This window comes from Sapajus apella, unplaced genomic scaffold, assembly GCF_009761245.1.
Source record: "Sapajus apella isolate SASKATOON/1434 unplaced genomic scaffold, GSC_monkey_1.0 scaffold49, whole genome shotgun sequence".
Lineage (NCBI taxonomy): Eukaryota > Metazoa > Chordata > Mammalia > Primates > Cebidae > Sapajus > Sapajus apella.
In genome coordinates, this window is record NW_022436989.1 from 9,950,093 (window position 1) to 9,966,234 (window position 16,142).

The 16,142-nt window shown below is 42.6% G+C and overlaps 1 protein-coding gene across 11 annotated transcripts in view; it reads right to left on the reverse strand.

Moving 5' to 3' along the window:
- Positions 1 to 3,449: 3,449 nt before the first annotated feature.
- The window catches only part of RYR2 (ryanodine receptor 2), a 784,407-nt gene continuing 771,714 nt past the window's right edge, over positions 3,450 to 16,142 (reverse strand). For 8 of the 11 annotated variants that reach the window (XM_032242428.1, XM_032242427.1, XM_032242421.1 and 5 more), the window contains 5 exons: positions 11,623 to 11,779; positions 9,173 to 9,237; positions 7,081 to 7,181; positions 6,134 to 6,185; positions 4,774 to 4,869 (listed from right to left, as the gene is read on the reverse strand). In XM_032242428.1, the coding sequence (XP_032098319.1) occupies positions 4,774 to 4,869; positions 6,134 to 6,185; positions 7,081 to 7,181; positions 9,173 to 9,237; positions 11,623 to 11,779 (471 nt within the window). Of the gene's footprint in view, positions 4,870 to 6,133; positions 6,186 to 7,080; positions 7,182 to 9,172; positions 9,238 to 11,622; positions 11,780 to 16,142 lie in introns of all 11 variants that reach the window. The other 3 variants (XM_032242431.1, XM_032242430.1, XM_032242419.1) reach the window with 1 other exon arrangement.

Consider the following 16,142-nt stretch of genomic DNA (forward strand, 5'->3'; position numbering starts at 1 on the left):
AAGCCTAAGTAGATATTTCCGATTTCTGCTTCTGGCAGTGAAAAGCCTAATCATCTTAAGGTCATCTATTACTCCTATTTTTGACATTACATCTGCCTATATCTACATTTCTGAATTTACATGTGCGATATTATGCATATCTAATTTTAGTACATTTTTGAATACGAGTCTCAAAACTGCAGGTAATTCAAATTATGTGTCACAAATGTTAGATTTGGTCTTTAAAAAAAAATTTAAGAGTTTCTGCTTACACATTAATATAGTATAGCCCATGTCAGGTTCATTACATGTTGTACTTTGTGCTGTTCACCAGGCCTATAAAAAGTTATTTTTTTATATGAAGAAAAGTTAAAAGGCCTACTTAGCAGTACTTAATGAAGATAGAATACACATATATGAAATTCATAGGTTTTCTGGAACAAAATCAATATAAAACTTATTAAAGGAATTGGAACATGTTATGGATGTGCAGGGTTGGTAGGTGAAACTCTGGTTTTGGGAACATGAAACTTTAAGGATTGATCTAATTACCTGTTTTAGATTCACATTAGCCACACAATTAAATTATACCATTTTAGATGAAATGATACTGAACTTTGTTCTGTGAGAGATGTGTGCTATTAATATTTATGGCTATTAAAAAGCCCAGGCTCAACCGGGCGTGATGACTCACACCTGTAATCCCAGCACTTTGGGAGGCCGAGGTGGGCGGATCACGGGGTCAGGAGATCGAGACCATCCCGGTCAACATGGTGAAACCCCGTCTCGACTAAAAATACAAAAATTAGCTGGGCGTGGTGGTGCACGCCTGTAGTCCCAGCTACTCCGGAGGCTGAGGCAGGAGAATTGTTTGAACCCAGGAGGCGGAGGTTGTGGTGTGCCGATACTGTGCCATTGCACGACAGCCTGGGCAACAAGAATGAAACTCCGGCTCAAAAAAAAAAGCCCAGGTTCCATCCAGCACTTGTGTCAAGATTAGGATGCTATTTAACCAGCCACTATCACAGATATTTTTGAGTGCTGAGCAGAAGTGTTATCAGGAAGGTGACAGTGAGGTCACTCTCTTTACAACACAACAGACATGTATGAAATAATCTAGGGAATATCTAACTGTTCAAGCCTGTTCCATGTCAGGTTTACATGAATTCCATGCTTGGGTAAGTTTAACTTTCAAAAAGTTCTCTTTCACTGTGCCCAGAGTAAATGAGGCACTCAGCACTGATGGCCACCCAGACACCTTAACAGCAACAGGGGTAGAACTGGTACATTCACCCAGAAAACAGGAGCTTTAGAAACATGTGAACATTTTCCCTGTGAAGCAAGAGAGTGAAAAATGTACAATTTTCCAAGATACGATTTTTACAAAGTACTTTCATTACAATATGACTTTTAAATGAGTTCTTGTGGGGTTGAGAACAATCTCCTGCACATAAAAAATCACCATCTTTTGGGTGCGACAGTGGCCCACACTTGTAATTCCAGCACTTTGGGAGGCTGAGGCAGGTGGATCATGAGGTCAGGAGTTTGAGACCAGCCTGGCCAACACAATGAAACCCCATCTCTACCAAAAGTACAAAAATTAGCTGGGTGTGGTGACAGGTGCCTATAATACCAGCTACTCGGGAGGCTGAGGCAGGAGAATTGCTTGAACCTAGGAGGCAGAGGTTGCAGTAAGCTAAAATTACACCACTGCAGTCCAGCCTGGGTGACAGAGCAAGACTCTGTCTCAAAAAAAAAAAAAAAGACCATCTGAAGAGTACCAATGGACAGTGATGACCAGAGTGCATTTGCAAAACTTCAAGTATGAATACAAATTTATTTTATGGAATAGATGCAAAAGATGTTTCTAAGGAAAGAAAGGAGAGGAACAGATGAAATAAAGGCAGAACGATGTCTGTTAAGTATTGTGGCTGAGAATAGGAATATGTGGGCATTCATCATAATGTTTTCTTTGGGGGCTGAATGTTTGAATATTGGTCTGGTATTTCTTTCTTTTTTTTTTTTTTGAGACAGAGTTTGACTCTTGTTACCCAGGCTGGGGTGCAATGGCACAATTTTGGGTCACTGCAATCTCCGCCTCCCGGGTTCAAGTGATTCTCCTGCCTCAGCTTCCTGAGTAGCTGGGATTACAGGTGTGTACCACTATGCCTGGCTATTTTTTTTTTTTTTTGTATTTTTAGTAGAGATGGGGTTTCTCCATGTTGGTCAGAGTGGTCTCGAACTCTCGACCTCAGGTGATCTACCCACCTCGGCCTCCCAGGACTTCATTTCTTGACCTTGGATAATGCAGTCCTGAGTTGAATTTGAATCGGAGAAGTGGAGAGCTTACATTGTGTTTGAGATTCACTGAGATATTTCCTGGGGGAATTCACGTTGATAAAGAAAACCTTCCTCTCCTCTTTTGAGGCCTTGAGAAGAGAAGGAAGAGGGGTCTTTCTCTACTGGTGGGCCAGTGAGGAGGCTGGGAAGTGTGAATTCTCCAGTAACCAGCTCTCTTCCTTTGCTCTTTCTCCAACATGGATGTGTCCCAAATCCCAGCCTCTTTCTCCGAGCCCTTCTGCCACCTCCCAGAACTTTAGAGCTGGGCAAGTCAGTCAGGAGGGACTGTAAGAGCCAGAAAAATCTAGGGGCAGCTATGCGTTTATTCATTCACCTCTCACCTGTACTGTTACTTTGTGTCACCTCTGATTTGGGCATTATAAGTAGAACACCTGAATCTGTCAGTGGACTTTATGTCCTGGATATTCATTCCTCTCCACTAGATGCTTGTTCTGCAGTGTTCCAGGGCAAACAGCAGTGCACTCTCTGATGTTTTGTGGAACTGACCTCATTTATTTTATTCAGTCTTCAGAGCATCAGATCACCTCCCTGAACAGGCTTGAAAACTCCTATGGTACAGCCAGATTTATTCCTTGCCCCATATAAAAGTCATACCAGAAGACAATGGCAAAATCTGGATACCTGTTGCTCTGATGTCGTGCTGGTTAAGGTGTAAGATGACAGATAAGTCACTGGTACTCAGAACAGTACTTGGCATACAGCAAATGTTCAATTGGTATTTGAACGTTTAATACACCACTTATCAGGGTACTGATTCTCTTTCATACTAAGACAGAAAATGAAATCCTATTAAAGGATATGAATTTCCCCTGAGCAGGGAAGAGCTTTCTAAGAGAGCCATATAAAAATTAAATAATCTGGGAGATAGTGATTTTTTTTTTTGTCTTTGGAGGTTTTCAATGGGTCTGGCTGACCCACGTAACAGGGAAAGGGGGTGGGCCGGGTGCCTGGTGACTCTGAGGTCCCACCATCATATATACAACAGACTTAGACAGCGTTACAGGTTTCAGTGTAGTGTTTGGGATTGTCCTCTATCTACTTCAACTTACAAGCTCAAAGATTTCTGAGTCCCAGTTATAAGTTAAACGGAAAAAGAAGAGGATGAGAAAGTTAGTTAAATAGTTTAATCAGAGCAGTTTTACAATTCTAAAATTAACAAGCAGACTTGTAATAAAAGAGCTCCAATGTTTGCAAAATGACCTTGTTTCCATTCTGAATCTGACTTTTTAATTGTAAAGATTAGCATTACATTTAAAAGGACTCAAAATGGAAACAATGGAGTGATGTGGACGATCATCCGTTTTGTGATGCAACTGATGAAATCCCTGACTGGCTATTGCTTCAGCTTTGATATTAAAAAATGGCCTGACAAGAAAGTCCTTAATCAACAAAACTAATCACAGGTGGCTGAAAGAGAAAAACCCAAAACTACTGTCAAGTTCATAACCTATCACACTGTTGGTGGATGACACTGGCTCCAGATATACAATTAAGCCCACGACACTTTATTACTATGAATATAATTATGAAGTTTCTCTCACATTGATCAACTTGTTTCTGAAGGTTTTCTGTGTTCATTTAAACTTGCATAATAAACATGCAATGAATGGTTTCTTTTGAAAGTGTATTTTTTGCAGTCTTTTGTTTTCATACAAAGATTTCATAAAGTTGCAACGTTGCATCGGAGCATTACCAAAATAATAGCGGAGCATATGGTAGGGCAAATGTGAATTTAGCTGAATGAGAAGAGCCTCCTTTCATCCTGAGACACACCACCCGTGTTTTTTGTTTGTTGTTTTTTGTTTTAAGGTGCAAACTGCTTTTCTTACCCTCCCCCACAAAGAAAAGAATAAAGGAAAAAAACAAACCTCACAAAATCAATCTAAGAAAAGAAAGGTCGACGTAAAGAAAATAAAGATGCTTTGTCATGCACGTATCTTCTGCATAGCTCAACCCACATATAGTAAGGCACTATTTCCCTTCGCAACTCGTGTCCACGGCAACCTGTTAAGTGCTACAGTGCTCTGTGACCAATAGACAGTTTCCTTCCAGGATGGCGAAATAAAGAGGCCGGGTGAGTGTGGCTGCCACGCGTCTCTGTGAAGGTCCCGTAGCTCGAAGAGACTCCAGGAGTCTCGGAAGAAAATCCGTCTATGTGTGTTATGACAGTGTTCAGAATGGTTTTCTTTCCAGAGTTCCTTTTTTGTCTGAATATGAATTTAGATTATTCTTCAGTCTTTAGTCTCAAAGAAAATACAGAAGGTGTGTGGGGGGGGAACAGGTCTTCCGTTTGAAACAGCTTCGATGCTCCCAGGAAACACACAACGCTGGCAATTCACAAACTCAGCCAAATGTTTCCAAGAGAGCAGAGAAATTGAGAAGAGGGAGAGAGAGGGGTGGGGTTTTGGTTTGTAGAGTTGATGGGGTCTGAGTTTAATTTAGCTGGTCTTCATACTGTTTCCGGAAACAATCCCCTGCTGGGAAGAATTCCCAACACCTTTCTTGATACATCTTCCAGACATAAGACTCCTGTAAAAGTAAAGGGAATGTATTCATATCTTCCCCAAAGTGTGCGCTAACAAAACATAAGGTAGAAACTCATTTCTGATACCTATATCACATGTAATGGAAAAGCGCACATTCATTTAGATGGTAACTATACCAGACCTTATTAATTTCTAGTAATAATCATCCTGATCGTAATTAATAATGATTAAAAATATGTTGGCTGGGTACACTTGTACCTGTAATCACAGCACTTTGGGAGGCTAAGATGGGAGGATCACTTGAGCTCAGGCATTCGAGACCAGCCTGGGCAACATAATTAGACCTTGTCTGTATTAAAAGAAAAAAGCCAGGTGTGGTGGTGCACACCTGTAGTCCCAGGTACTTGTGGGGCTGAAACAGGAGGATTTCTTGAGCCTGGGAAGTCAAGGCTGTAGTAAGCCCTGATCATGCCACTTAACTCAACTCCAGCCTGGGCAAAACAGCAAGACTTTGTCTCAAAAAAATATATACGTGTGTGTGTGTGTATGCTTTGGAGGGCTCTCTTAAAATATTGTAGCCTTCAAATTCAAACTAACAATCTTTGCACATTGGTAAAGAAATTTCAAATAGCTTTAAATACCTTATACATTTAATATGTATTGTACATAATACTTTGGTTTGAAGTTCATTGGAAATCATCTGCTATCTGATTAAACAATCAAGGACACTATAAAATAATTAAGAATACTCTTTTTTTTTTTTTGAGAGAGTCTCACTGTCACCCAGGCTGGAGTGATCTCTACTCACTGCAACCTCCGCCTTCCAAGTTCGAGTGATTCTCCTGCCTCAGCCTCCCGAGTAGCTGTGGCTACAGGCATGTGCCACCACGCCTGGCTAACTTTTTGTATTTTTAGTAGAGATGGGGTTTCACCATGTTAGCCAGGATGGTCTCAATCTCCTGACCTCGTGATCTGCCCAGCTCAGCCTCCCAAAGTGCTGGGACCACAGGCATGAGCCACTGTGCCCAGCCTAAGAACACTCCATTTTTTAAATAATGGAATTCAAAACTCAAATCCAGCATTTTCAGTTAATAAAAGCTTGTTGTCTTAAGTAAAATTAGTATAGAATTCTACTTTAACAAAGGCAGTATTTTTCCATACTCATCCAACATTACAGGAACTTTATATCAAGATAACTAATATCTGAAAGCAATTCCATCCCTTGCTGTTTAATGCACACATTTTGTTCTGACATTTAGGGCTTCTCATTTCTTTCAGAAGATGACATGTATTCATAATTTACCTACCTGTCCTGTGTGTTCTGTTTCATCTTTGTTTATAAGATACATCAGAAAAAACCTACAGATACAGAGAAACTGATCAGAAATGAACTGTATGGAAATATTAGGTTAAATGGGCATATTTAGATATATTGTTATGTTGCATTCAATTATGGCCAGCTCAGAGAAAACACCACGTGCAAATTTTTGAAAAAATTACAGTGTACCAGAAAGAGAGAAGGCTGTTGTTGACCTGACTTTTCTGATCTGATGCTTTTTTACCCTGGAGCCTTCAAGTTAGGAATAATACAGTGGTCAGAATCAAATCAGCACTGATGAATTAGAACTGAAAACTAGCTTAAGGAGAAATTTTAATTTACTGATAAAGTTCCACTGAGTATAGTTAAACCAATTTTTTTTCCCCTTAATGCTACTCAGCATTTCTTCTGTTTGATTCTGAAATTGGGTCAGAAAATCAGTAAGAATAGCATTTTACCAAACAATAGTTTGGGCTAATCTCGAGTAATGGGAAGATTTCTATGTATTAATATTTTTTAAATGCAGCTTTTAAGTTGCTGTCCATCAGTGCCTGATGAGATCTCTAAGTCCTCTGTAAGATCTATAAGAAGAAAAATGAAGACTCGCACCTCCCTAGGAAGCAGCCTGAGAATTCCTATCTGAAATGAGAAACATGACCAAGATTCCCAGAGTGACTCTGTTCCTTCCTCCCTGTCCACCTCTTCATTTCAAGTTCTAGAAAGTATCAATCACGTGAAGAGCTGGAATTTAACCTCTTTCACCAACCTACTCCAGCAGAAAAGAGAGCCATTAGCTGTTGGTCTTTTTCTTGAAGTATCTTCAGCAATTGTTTCTTTAAAAAGAAATGGAAAAACTCCTCTCTGTTCTTAAACGGGTGGGGACTGGTGGTGGCTGCAGGGAGAGGAGGTGAAACATTCTGAAACAGGCACACTCACAAGTAATTAGCCAAGTTGTGCTCCTGTAAAGTGTGGGTTTCAAAGCCATGTGGCACCGTGTCGAAGTAATCGTTACCTATTCCGCAGATGAAGCATTTGGTCTAGAAAAGCAAAAAAATATTCACGTCAGAGTTGAGAAAGCAAAACAAAAGGAAAACACAACTGGCCATGTAGGGACAGCTATTTGGTTGACTCAATACAGGTCAAAGACCATCACGGAGAGGTTGTGCCAAACCCACGAATATAAATGGAACTGTCGCTGTAACTCTATCTTGGTGTTGGCCCAAATGACACAGGTACCAGCAGCAAGAAGTAGCAGACGCAGACAGGGAACAGAGGATGATGATGGCTGAAAAGTACCCACCCAAACAAAATGTGATGACCAAGCGGGGAAAGGTGTGGACTGCCTTCCTTTAGAAAAGGCCAAATCAAATACCAAGCTATGAGGCATCCCATCTACAATTTGGCGAGGGTCCACCAGGTGCTGTGCTAGGTACAGAATTAACCAGTGGATGTGTATAGAGAACAGTTTTCCCCTCTAGGAACCAGGTGCCTGGTCCTTTTGCGTCCACCTTCTCTGGACCACACCTCTCCTCATGCAGCCTGTAGAGAGGCACCTACTTACATCTGCCACGTCCAGGCAGGCCTGGTCCACAAAACCCATGGAGAAGCAGACCCTCCATTTTATTAATAGAATTGCACATGTGTCAATTCAAATGTATTCAATAATTATTGTCTCATGTGACAAGTGCTCATCTTTCCCTGCCAGGTGTAAGCTGTTTAATGCCATCTGAAGCATGTTTGAGGCCCTGTATTTTAGGGACTACAGTCAAGGTGATTGATTATAATAGTGTATGCAGTTCTTCCTGCCTTACTGATCCATAACGGCTGACAGCTAATAGGCCACATTGAGGAATTTGGGAGAACAGTCAGTCAGGTCTTCATACCACTACAGTGATGTTTCTTAAATTGAACGGGCTCAAACCACACCCACCAGCTTTACCAAATGAACCTGTCTTTCCTCTGGGTTACCTGTGTTAGCTAACTATGCCACATCCATCTGGTGGCTCATGCCTGAAACCTGGATATCCCCTTGCTTGCTCTGTCCTCTGCATCCGGCCAATCACCAAGTTCCTCACGGAGGATGCAGGAACTAGATGGATTCAGGCAGTACTTGGCCAACTCCCAAGTGACACTTCTTTAGCAAAAGCGTCATAATCTCCCACCTGGAAAATGCTGACGGCCCACTTCCCTGCCCCTGTTCTTGACAGTTTCTAGTTCACGCCTCACATGTTAAACCATAGTTATCGTTCTAAAATGCAAATCTGATCATCTGGCTGCCCTGCTGAAAGCCCTATTCTTGTTTCCCACAGCCCGTATATTAAACTGTAAATTTCTCAAATGAGTGATTAGGTGCTTCATTCACTGGTCTTCCTCTCCAGCCTCATCATCAGAATTTAATCTGCATCTGGTAGCACTGAGGCTGCTAAGAAAAAAAGTGCATCAAATTCTCTAAAGTCAGCCTTGGGATGTAATTTCAGGTGGTGACGTCCTCATAGACCCCATTGTGAGTGGTACCCCTGGAGATGTGTATGGTGTAGAAAAAGGGGTTAGGGAGGTTGCCCAAACTGTCCTCCTCTCTCCCTATCAAAGTCCACAACTTGCACAGTCTTCAGACCCCAACACAGACATTCCTTCTTCTAGAAGTTCCCTGACCATCTAGGAGTGAATCAGATATCAGCCTACAGACCCCAGCACCCACGACTTTACTCCCATAAAGAACTCACCGCACTGCTCTGTAATCATCTATTTACTTGTCATTGAATCTTTGGTGTTGAATGAATAGTCTCCCCATTTCTGGAGAGACAGGGTGCTGTCCCTATTGCTGTTTACATGCATGTGGGGTCCACCCGTTTCAGCCTCCCACGCTGTTCAACTCTATGTATTGCTTGAATGGAAAACAGGCCAGTGAAACCACAAGTTGTGCCCTTTCCCCTCCTCTTCCCACATTCATGATTCTCTTGATGAAGGCAGTGAGGAGAATGAGTGCCCAGGACAGCAAAAAAGCTGAGTCATGCCTGTAGAAGCTTACCTCCATATCTTCTTTGACTTGTTCCTGTTGGTCTCTTAGTTCTCCAAAAGCATCAATGATAAGACCTGGAGTTAAATAAAAACACAATTTAACCTTAAGCAACGAACAATAATTCACAGTTCCTTGGCTAATCCTCTCAGGGAAAGGGGAAATGTACATCTATCTTGGAAAATGCTCAGAACGTGGTAAACCTGATTACATATTCCACACTCCTAGGAAGGGGGAGCTGGTGTTCTTGCTTTGGGGGCATACGCTCACTGAAAGAGTGTTTTAAAATGAAGTGACAGTAGGAAACACCTTTTGTTAACTTGGCATAGACAGATGTTATGTTGTTACCTACTTCATGCTGAAAAAGAGCAGCTGAGATTTATAAGTACAGAAAACTCTACTAATAAGATTTTTCAAGTACTAACGTGGAAATAAAACATTACCACTTGAACTAAGAAATTTGCCTCAAGACAACTTTTTCTTGGAGATAGTTTTGCTCTGTCGCCCAGGCTGGAGTTCAGTGGTGTGATCACAGCTCACTGAAGCCTCAACCTCCTGGGCTCAAGTGATCCTCCTGTTTCAGCTTCCCAAGTAGCTGGGACTACAGGCACACCCCACCACACCCTGCTAACTTCCCTGTTTGTAAAGACAGGGTTTTGTCATGTTGTCCAGGCTGGTCTCGAACTCCTGAGCTCAAGCAATCCTTTCGCCACAGCTTCCCAAAGTGGTAGGATTACAGGCATGAGCCATGGCGCTGAGCCTCAAATCACATGTTTCACAAGTCCCTTATAAGTAAGCTTACTGTAATTTCATTGATTGTGGTAATCAGAAACACTGCATTGGGTCGTTTTGTTTCAGCTCTTTTTCCCTCCTGTGACCCACTGGCTTCACGCTTTCTTCCAAGTTATTTTATAACTTTGCCCTCTTATAAAACATGTTATTTTTACACTCAATAAGGGCAGAATGAATTATGAGTCCCTTAAACTTGTCCACAGCACATAACTAAAAAATAGTGTTATTTGATGTCTGTGGAACTTAAAAGAGATTGTCACATTTATAGACATTTAATTCAAGCCAGGATAAATATGTTAAGCAGAAAAGATAACATGATTTTTCTGAAAGAGGAGAACGCTACACTCCAAGTTGCCAGGAAGTAAAAGGAAGAACTAGTGGGTCAATACAGCACCATGGTTTCCAGGGCTCTGGACCAGACTGCCTGGGTACAGATGGATTCCAGACCCAGCCCTGTCCAACTGTGTACTTTGGCCAAGTTCCTTAGACTTACTGTGGCTCAGTGACTTCACACATAAGATAGAAGCACCATTCTCATAATGTTGTTGAAATGTAAAATTAGTCAATACATGTGCCCATCAGATAATAGGTATTCATCAATGATACCATTAGTAGCTTTATGATTATTTATAAAGCACTGACTATGCATCAGGTATTACACTGGGTACTTGAATGGTATGTCTTTTCTGTTTTCTTTTTTTGAGACAGGGTCTTGTTCTTGTTACCCAGGCTGAAGTGCAATGGTGCAATCCCAGCCCACTGCAACTTCCTCTTCCTGGGTTCAACTGATTCTCCTGCCTCAGCCTCCTGGGTAGCTGGGCTTACAGGCACGCACCACCACACCCAGCTAATTTTTGTATTTTCAGTAGAGATGAGGTCTTGCCATGTTGGCCAGGCTGGTCTTGAACTCCTGACCTCAAGTGATCGACCTGCTTCGGTTTCCCAAAGTGTTGGGATTACAGGTGTCGCCACCATGCCTGGCCTGTATGTCATTTTTTTAAAACCTCAACAACCAGAGGACTTGGAAGTTGTTGTTGTTGTTATTTTTGAGATGCAGTTTCCCTCTTGTTGCCCAGGCTGGAGGGCAGTGGTGCAATCTTGGCTCACTTCAACCTCTGCCTCCCGAGTTCAAGTGATTCTCGTGCCTCAGCCTCCCAGTTAGCTGGGATTATAGGTGTGCAACACCACACCCGGCTAATTTTGTATTTTTAGTAGAGACAGGGTTTCACCATGTTGGTCAGGCTGGTCTCAAACTCCTGACCTCAAGTGATCCACCCGCCTCAGCATCCCAAAGTGCTGGGATTACTAGTATGAGCCACTATGCCCAACTGGCTTAGAAGTTTTAAAGGGTTAAATGGCTCACCCACCCAAGTAAAGCTGGGGTTCATGAATCTGAAACCCAGGGGTGGGAATCAAGCCAAGAAAAGTGCCCTTTCCATTACGTTATTTGAAAAGGACAAAATAAAATTGTATCTTCCCGTCATACCAGGGTTCCACGCTGCTTTTATTTCCCCCTGTCAATTGCGTGACGAAGAAATACTCAAAGGAAAAGTCTGATTTGGCTTTGCCAGAAAACTACTTGCCATGATTACCCTACCTTGATTATTAACTTCAGCGATATGTGGCTCAAGTTCTAGATGTTCCTCAGCTTCAGTGAGGATGATACTTGCCTTGTATTATGGCCAAGAGAATGACAATAACAAAGAAGAAGAAAGTGATGTCAAAGATGATCCGATAGATCTCATATTCGTCTCCTGCTGGGTCTTCAATCTCGTCCCCGATCCCTCCTCCAGCGCGAACTCCAACATACATGTGGAACATATAGCACTGGAAAAGAGACATGCTATCACTTCCTGGAGGGACATTACCACTTTTTTTTTTTTTTTGAGACAGAGTCTTGCTCTTGTTGCCCAAGTTGGAGTGCAGTGGTGCTATCTCAGTTCACTGCAACCTCCGCCTCCTGGGTTCAAGCGATTCTCCTGCCTCAGCCTCCTGAGTAGCTGGGATTACAGGTGCCCGCCACCATGCCCGGCTAATTTTTGTGTTTTTGGCAGCGACAGGGTTTCACTATGTTGGTCAGGCTCGTTTTAAACTCCTGACCTCAGGTGATCCGCCCACCTTGGCCACCCAAAGTGCCTCAATTACAGGCATGAGCCACTGTGCCTAGTCGATGTTACCCATTTTTATACTCAACAAACCTGAGTTCTCTCTCTAGTTCCTAATCCTCACTCTGGAAATGGGAATCATTGCATTCTAAATGGCCTCTTTTTGTTTGAATGTTTGTAGCTGTGAAGCAAACACTTGGCTTTTGCATGCTGCTGTCTTTTAAACAAAAGTGTATACTGCCTACTACGCTTAGCACTTTCTCTCTGGAGAAAATTGAAAATACTTCACTGGTATCTTGGCTCCGAACCAGCTGGGATAATGAGGTAGTTGTATTATGAACACATTAAGAGGTATACAACTATATTGTATTCAATTATTTTGGATAAAACAGACATTGGAAAGGCGAGGTAAAAGCCTGACATATAGTAAGATGGAATCTTAGAAATTAATACTAACACCCTCCCTTCACCTAGGATATATGAAATGTGATGCTGAAATTCTTTTCTACTTTAATATCTAGAATAAAGAAGAGACGAGACCCAAGGAGGAAATAGCATCTTATTGTTTAAACCCTAAAACATCAAAGCAACCAACAAGTACACTGCCTGTGCCCAGTGCTGGCAAAGGAGGGGTTCACTAAAGTGCATTTTGGGGCGGTGTCCTCAGCCTCAGCACCAATGACATTTTTGGCTGCATAATTCTTTGGGCAGGGGCTATTTATTCTGTGCACTGTATGATACTTTTAAAAGATCCCTGGATCTCTACCCCCTAGATACCAAGAGCACCCTACCTCATAGTGACAATAAAAGATATCTCCAGACACCAAGTGTCCTGGGGGTGGCGGAGGGGGAAGGTGAGCAGTAAGGTCATGCTGGGTTGGGAGTCACTGGCTTGGAGCCTCCAATATTTTATCATTTAAGCTAAGTCCAAACTCCCTTTTCAGGCCCTTGAATTTAGCCACACGCACCTTTCCCAAGAACCTCCCTCTCGGCTCTCCTCATTCCTCCTCCAAATGAAACTATTCCTGATTCCAGATCTTTGAGCATACATTCTCCTTCTCTTGCAATATCCTTTTCCATTCTTATCCCGTTCCTACTCATCCTGTAGGGCCTAAATTAGCGATCCTTCCTCTGAGATTTTCTTAGATTGTTCCAGACCCCCTACGTTACTCAACGGATGCGTCACCCATCAATTCCAAACCTAGTTAGTTGCTGCTGACCATAATGAAGGGGACAAAGGCCTTAACACAGAAACACTACAGTCCTCTGCTGCTCTTCATTTCTGGTCATTGCTTCTCAGTCTCCCTGGCCAAGTCTTCCTCATCTCCTTGTAGCTTCATGAGCAAATGCCCTAGCACTAGGTTCTTTGAACTTTTTCTTTCTAGGGCACTCCCTTGGGGGAACTTGCCCAGTTTCCTGGCTTTAAGTGTCATTTCCGTGCCAATAGCACTCATTTCTATTTCCAGCCTGGATCTTTTCCTTGAATTCCACACTTGGATATCCAGCTTGCTTATTTTGTGTTGTCTGTCTCATTCCACTAGGACTGACTGCATTCCAGCAAGAAATACTTTGGTTATTACTCTGTTGCCAGTGCCTAAAATAATGTCCAGCACATGATAGGTCCTTAAATAATTTGTGGGATGAATGAGGAGTGAGACCAGCTGTTCTCATGGAGCCTTCACTGCCTCAACTCACAGATCTCACATTCTTAGGACACTTTAAAAAGCACAATGTGGGCCGGGTGCAGTGGCTCACACCTGTAATCCCAGCACTTTGGGAGGCAGAGGTGGGCAGATCGTGAGGTCAAGAGATCAAGACCATCCTGGCCAAAATGGTGAAACCCTATCGCTACTAAAAATACAAAAATTAGCTGGACATGGTGTGCATGCCTGTAGTCCTGGCAACTCAGAGGCTGAGGCAGGAGAATCGGTTGGACCTGGGAGGTGGAGGTTGCAGTGAGCCAAGATTACGCCACTGCACTCCAGCCTGGCAACAGAGCAAGACTCTGTTAAAAAAAAAAAAAAAAAAAAAAAAAAAAAAAAAAACCCACAATGTGTAGGCAAAGATCACCCAACAAAGTGGTACCGAAATACTCATACTTCAACCATGAGTTCAACAGCTGATGGATCTGATAGATGCAGAGGAGAAAAAGTCTCCTGGGTTATGTGGCTGGAATTTAGGGAAAAGAAATAATGTGTCATTTGGAAAAGTTTTATCAGCCTGGCATATAAAGATGAGATTGGACAAGGTCAGGGTGGTATGGTCGTAGAGTCAGCCTGGCATACAATAAAGAACATTATAAGGCCAGCTCGGCTAGTGCCCACCCAAGGTCTGGTCTGGAGCCCAGGTTAGGGGCCTCTTTTGCAAAGGGGCCAGGAGATCCTTAGAGCTGGGTTAGGCTGATGGTGTCTAAACCTAACCTCATATCAGAGTCTCCTGGACCTGGCAACATTCTGGATTCCTGGTACTACCTACTGAATCAATCTCTGGAGGTAAAATCTTACAAACCATCACTTAAAAAAAAAACAAAAAAAAACTCTGGGGCCACTGCTGTAGTTTCTCAAAACTTAGTCCTTGAAACTGATAATAGTGAATCTGTGAGAAGAGGAAACTATTTTCACCATATACTGAGGCATACTGTTTGAATTTGTTTTACCACACATTTCTTATTTTTATTAAGAATTAGATTGCTTTTTTGTTTGTTTGGGACAGATTCTTGCTGTGTCTCCCAGGCTGGAGTACAATGGTGCATTCTCTGCTAACTGCAGCCTCTACCTCCTGGGTTCAAGTGATTCTCCTGTCTCAGCCTCCTGCATAGCTGGGATTATAGGCATGTGCCACCATGCCCAGCTAATTTTGTATTTTTAGTAGAGATGGGGTTTCACTGTGTTGGCCAGGCTGGTCTCAAACTCCTGACCTCAGGTGATCTGCCTACCTTAGCCTCCCAAAGTGCTGGGATTATAGGCGTGAGCCACTGCACCCAGCCTGGATTGCTTTTCTCCAAATCTGTGTCTTCATATGTATTTAATTATGACTAAGGAAATCAATAAAGAGTGGTTAACACAGCTTCTTTTGCCTTTAGTTAGACCATCTTTCCCATTGCCCATGTTTCCTGGACTTCACAAGTAGCTTTGTGCTTGGAAGCCCCCTCCGGGGATTTCTCGGCCTCAGTTTGGATAGTGTACCTGGCTCTGGACTGGTACTCCTCCATGTCAAGTTCTGGTCCCTTGGGTCCCCATTCCAATCCCCACAGTGAGCCAACCGTGGTGGGCTGTGCAGTTCCTAGTCCAAGTCTTGGAATGTCCTAGCTCTCCATCCTGCTCGTTTGGGGAACTGTGTTTGACGGTGCTAGTGACTAAGATTATCCAGCAACTGACGGATGAACTGATCATCCATCAGTTCCACTTGGTGATTCCTGCTGACCAAGACTCTTGGTCTTGCACTTGGGAGTCTTTGGGACTTGGGTTATAATTTGGCTTCTCATATAGGCTTTTGTCTGGGAAGAGAATGTGTCAACTTGTTGCATTAACTCTTAATATCATGTTGGTATTCTGATTCATACATCAGGCTTATGTAATACTCGTTAATGTGAGTCTGTCCCCAAAAGAATGATTCACTTGTATTTTCTAGACAGGTAATGTTGAAGACAGGACCGCAGAATGAGGCTAAATTACCAAAGAAAATGTGTCCTCCTTTGCAGATCTCTTGACAGTCATCTAACCAGCCTTTCCTGGAGATTCCCTTCCTCACTGCTCACCTTCATTTTACATCAGCTTTATGCATTTTGATGAAGGGATTCTGGCAGAGATCAATAGTGGACTTACAGTCATGGTGACAAGAGAGTCTTGTGCATTAGGCTTAATAAATTACCAGATTTAAAAAGAATGAAATGTACAGTTCACCTGTGGGATTTTGATACTGATTTTCTCAACCTCATCCTGTACTGCCTGGTCAACCCTAGACAATTATACAGAGTAGGCTTCGGTGTTGGAATAGGAGGTATGTGGTGAACGATTAGCACACAGCTGTCAGGCTTTCAGCTACCAAATTATCCTGCTGCAGCTGAACACACTTTATCCACCTTT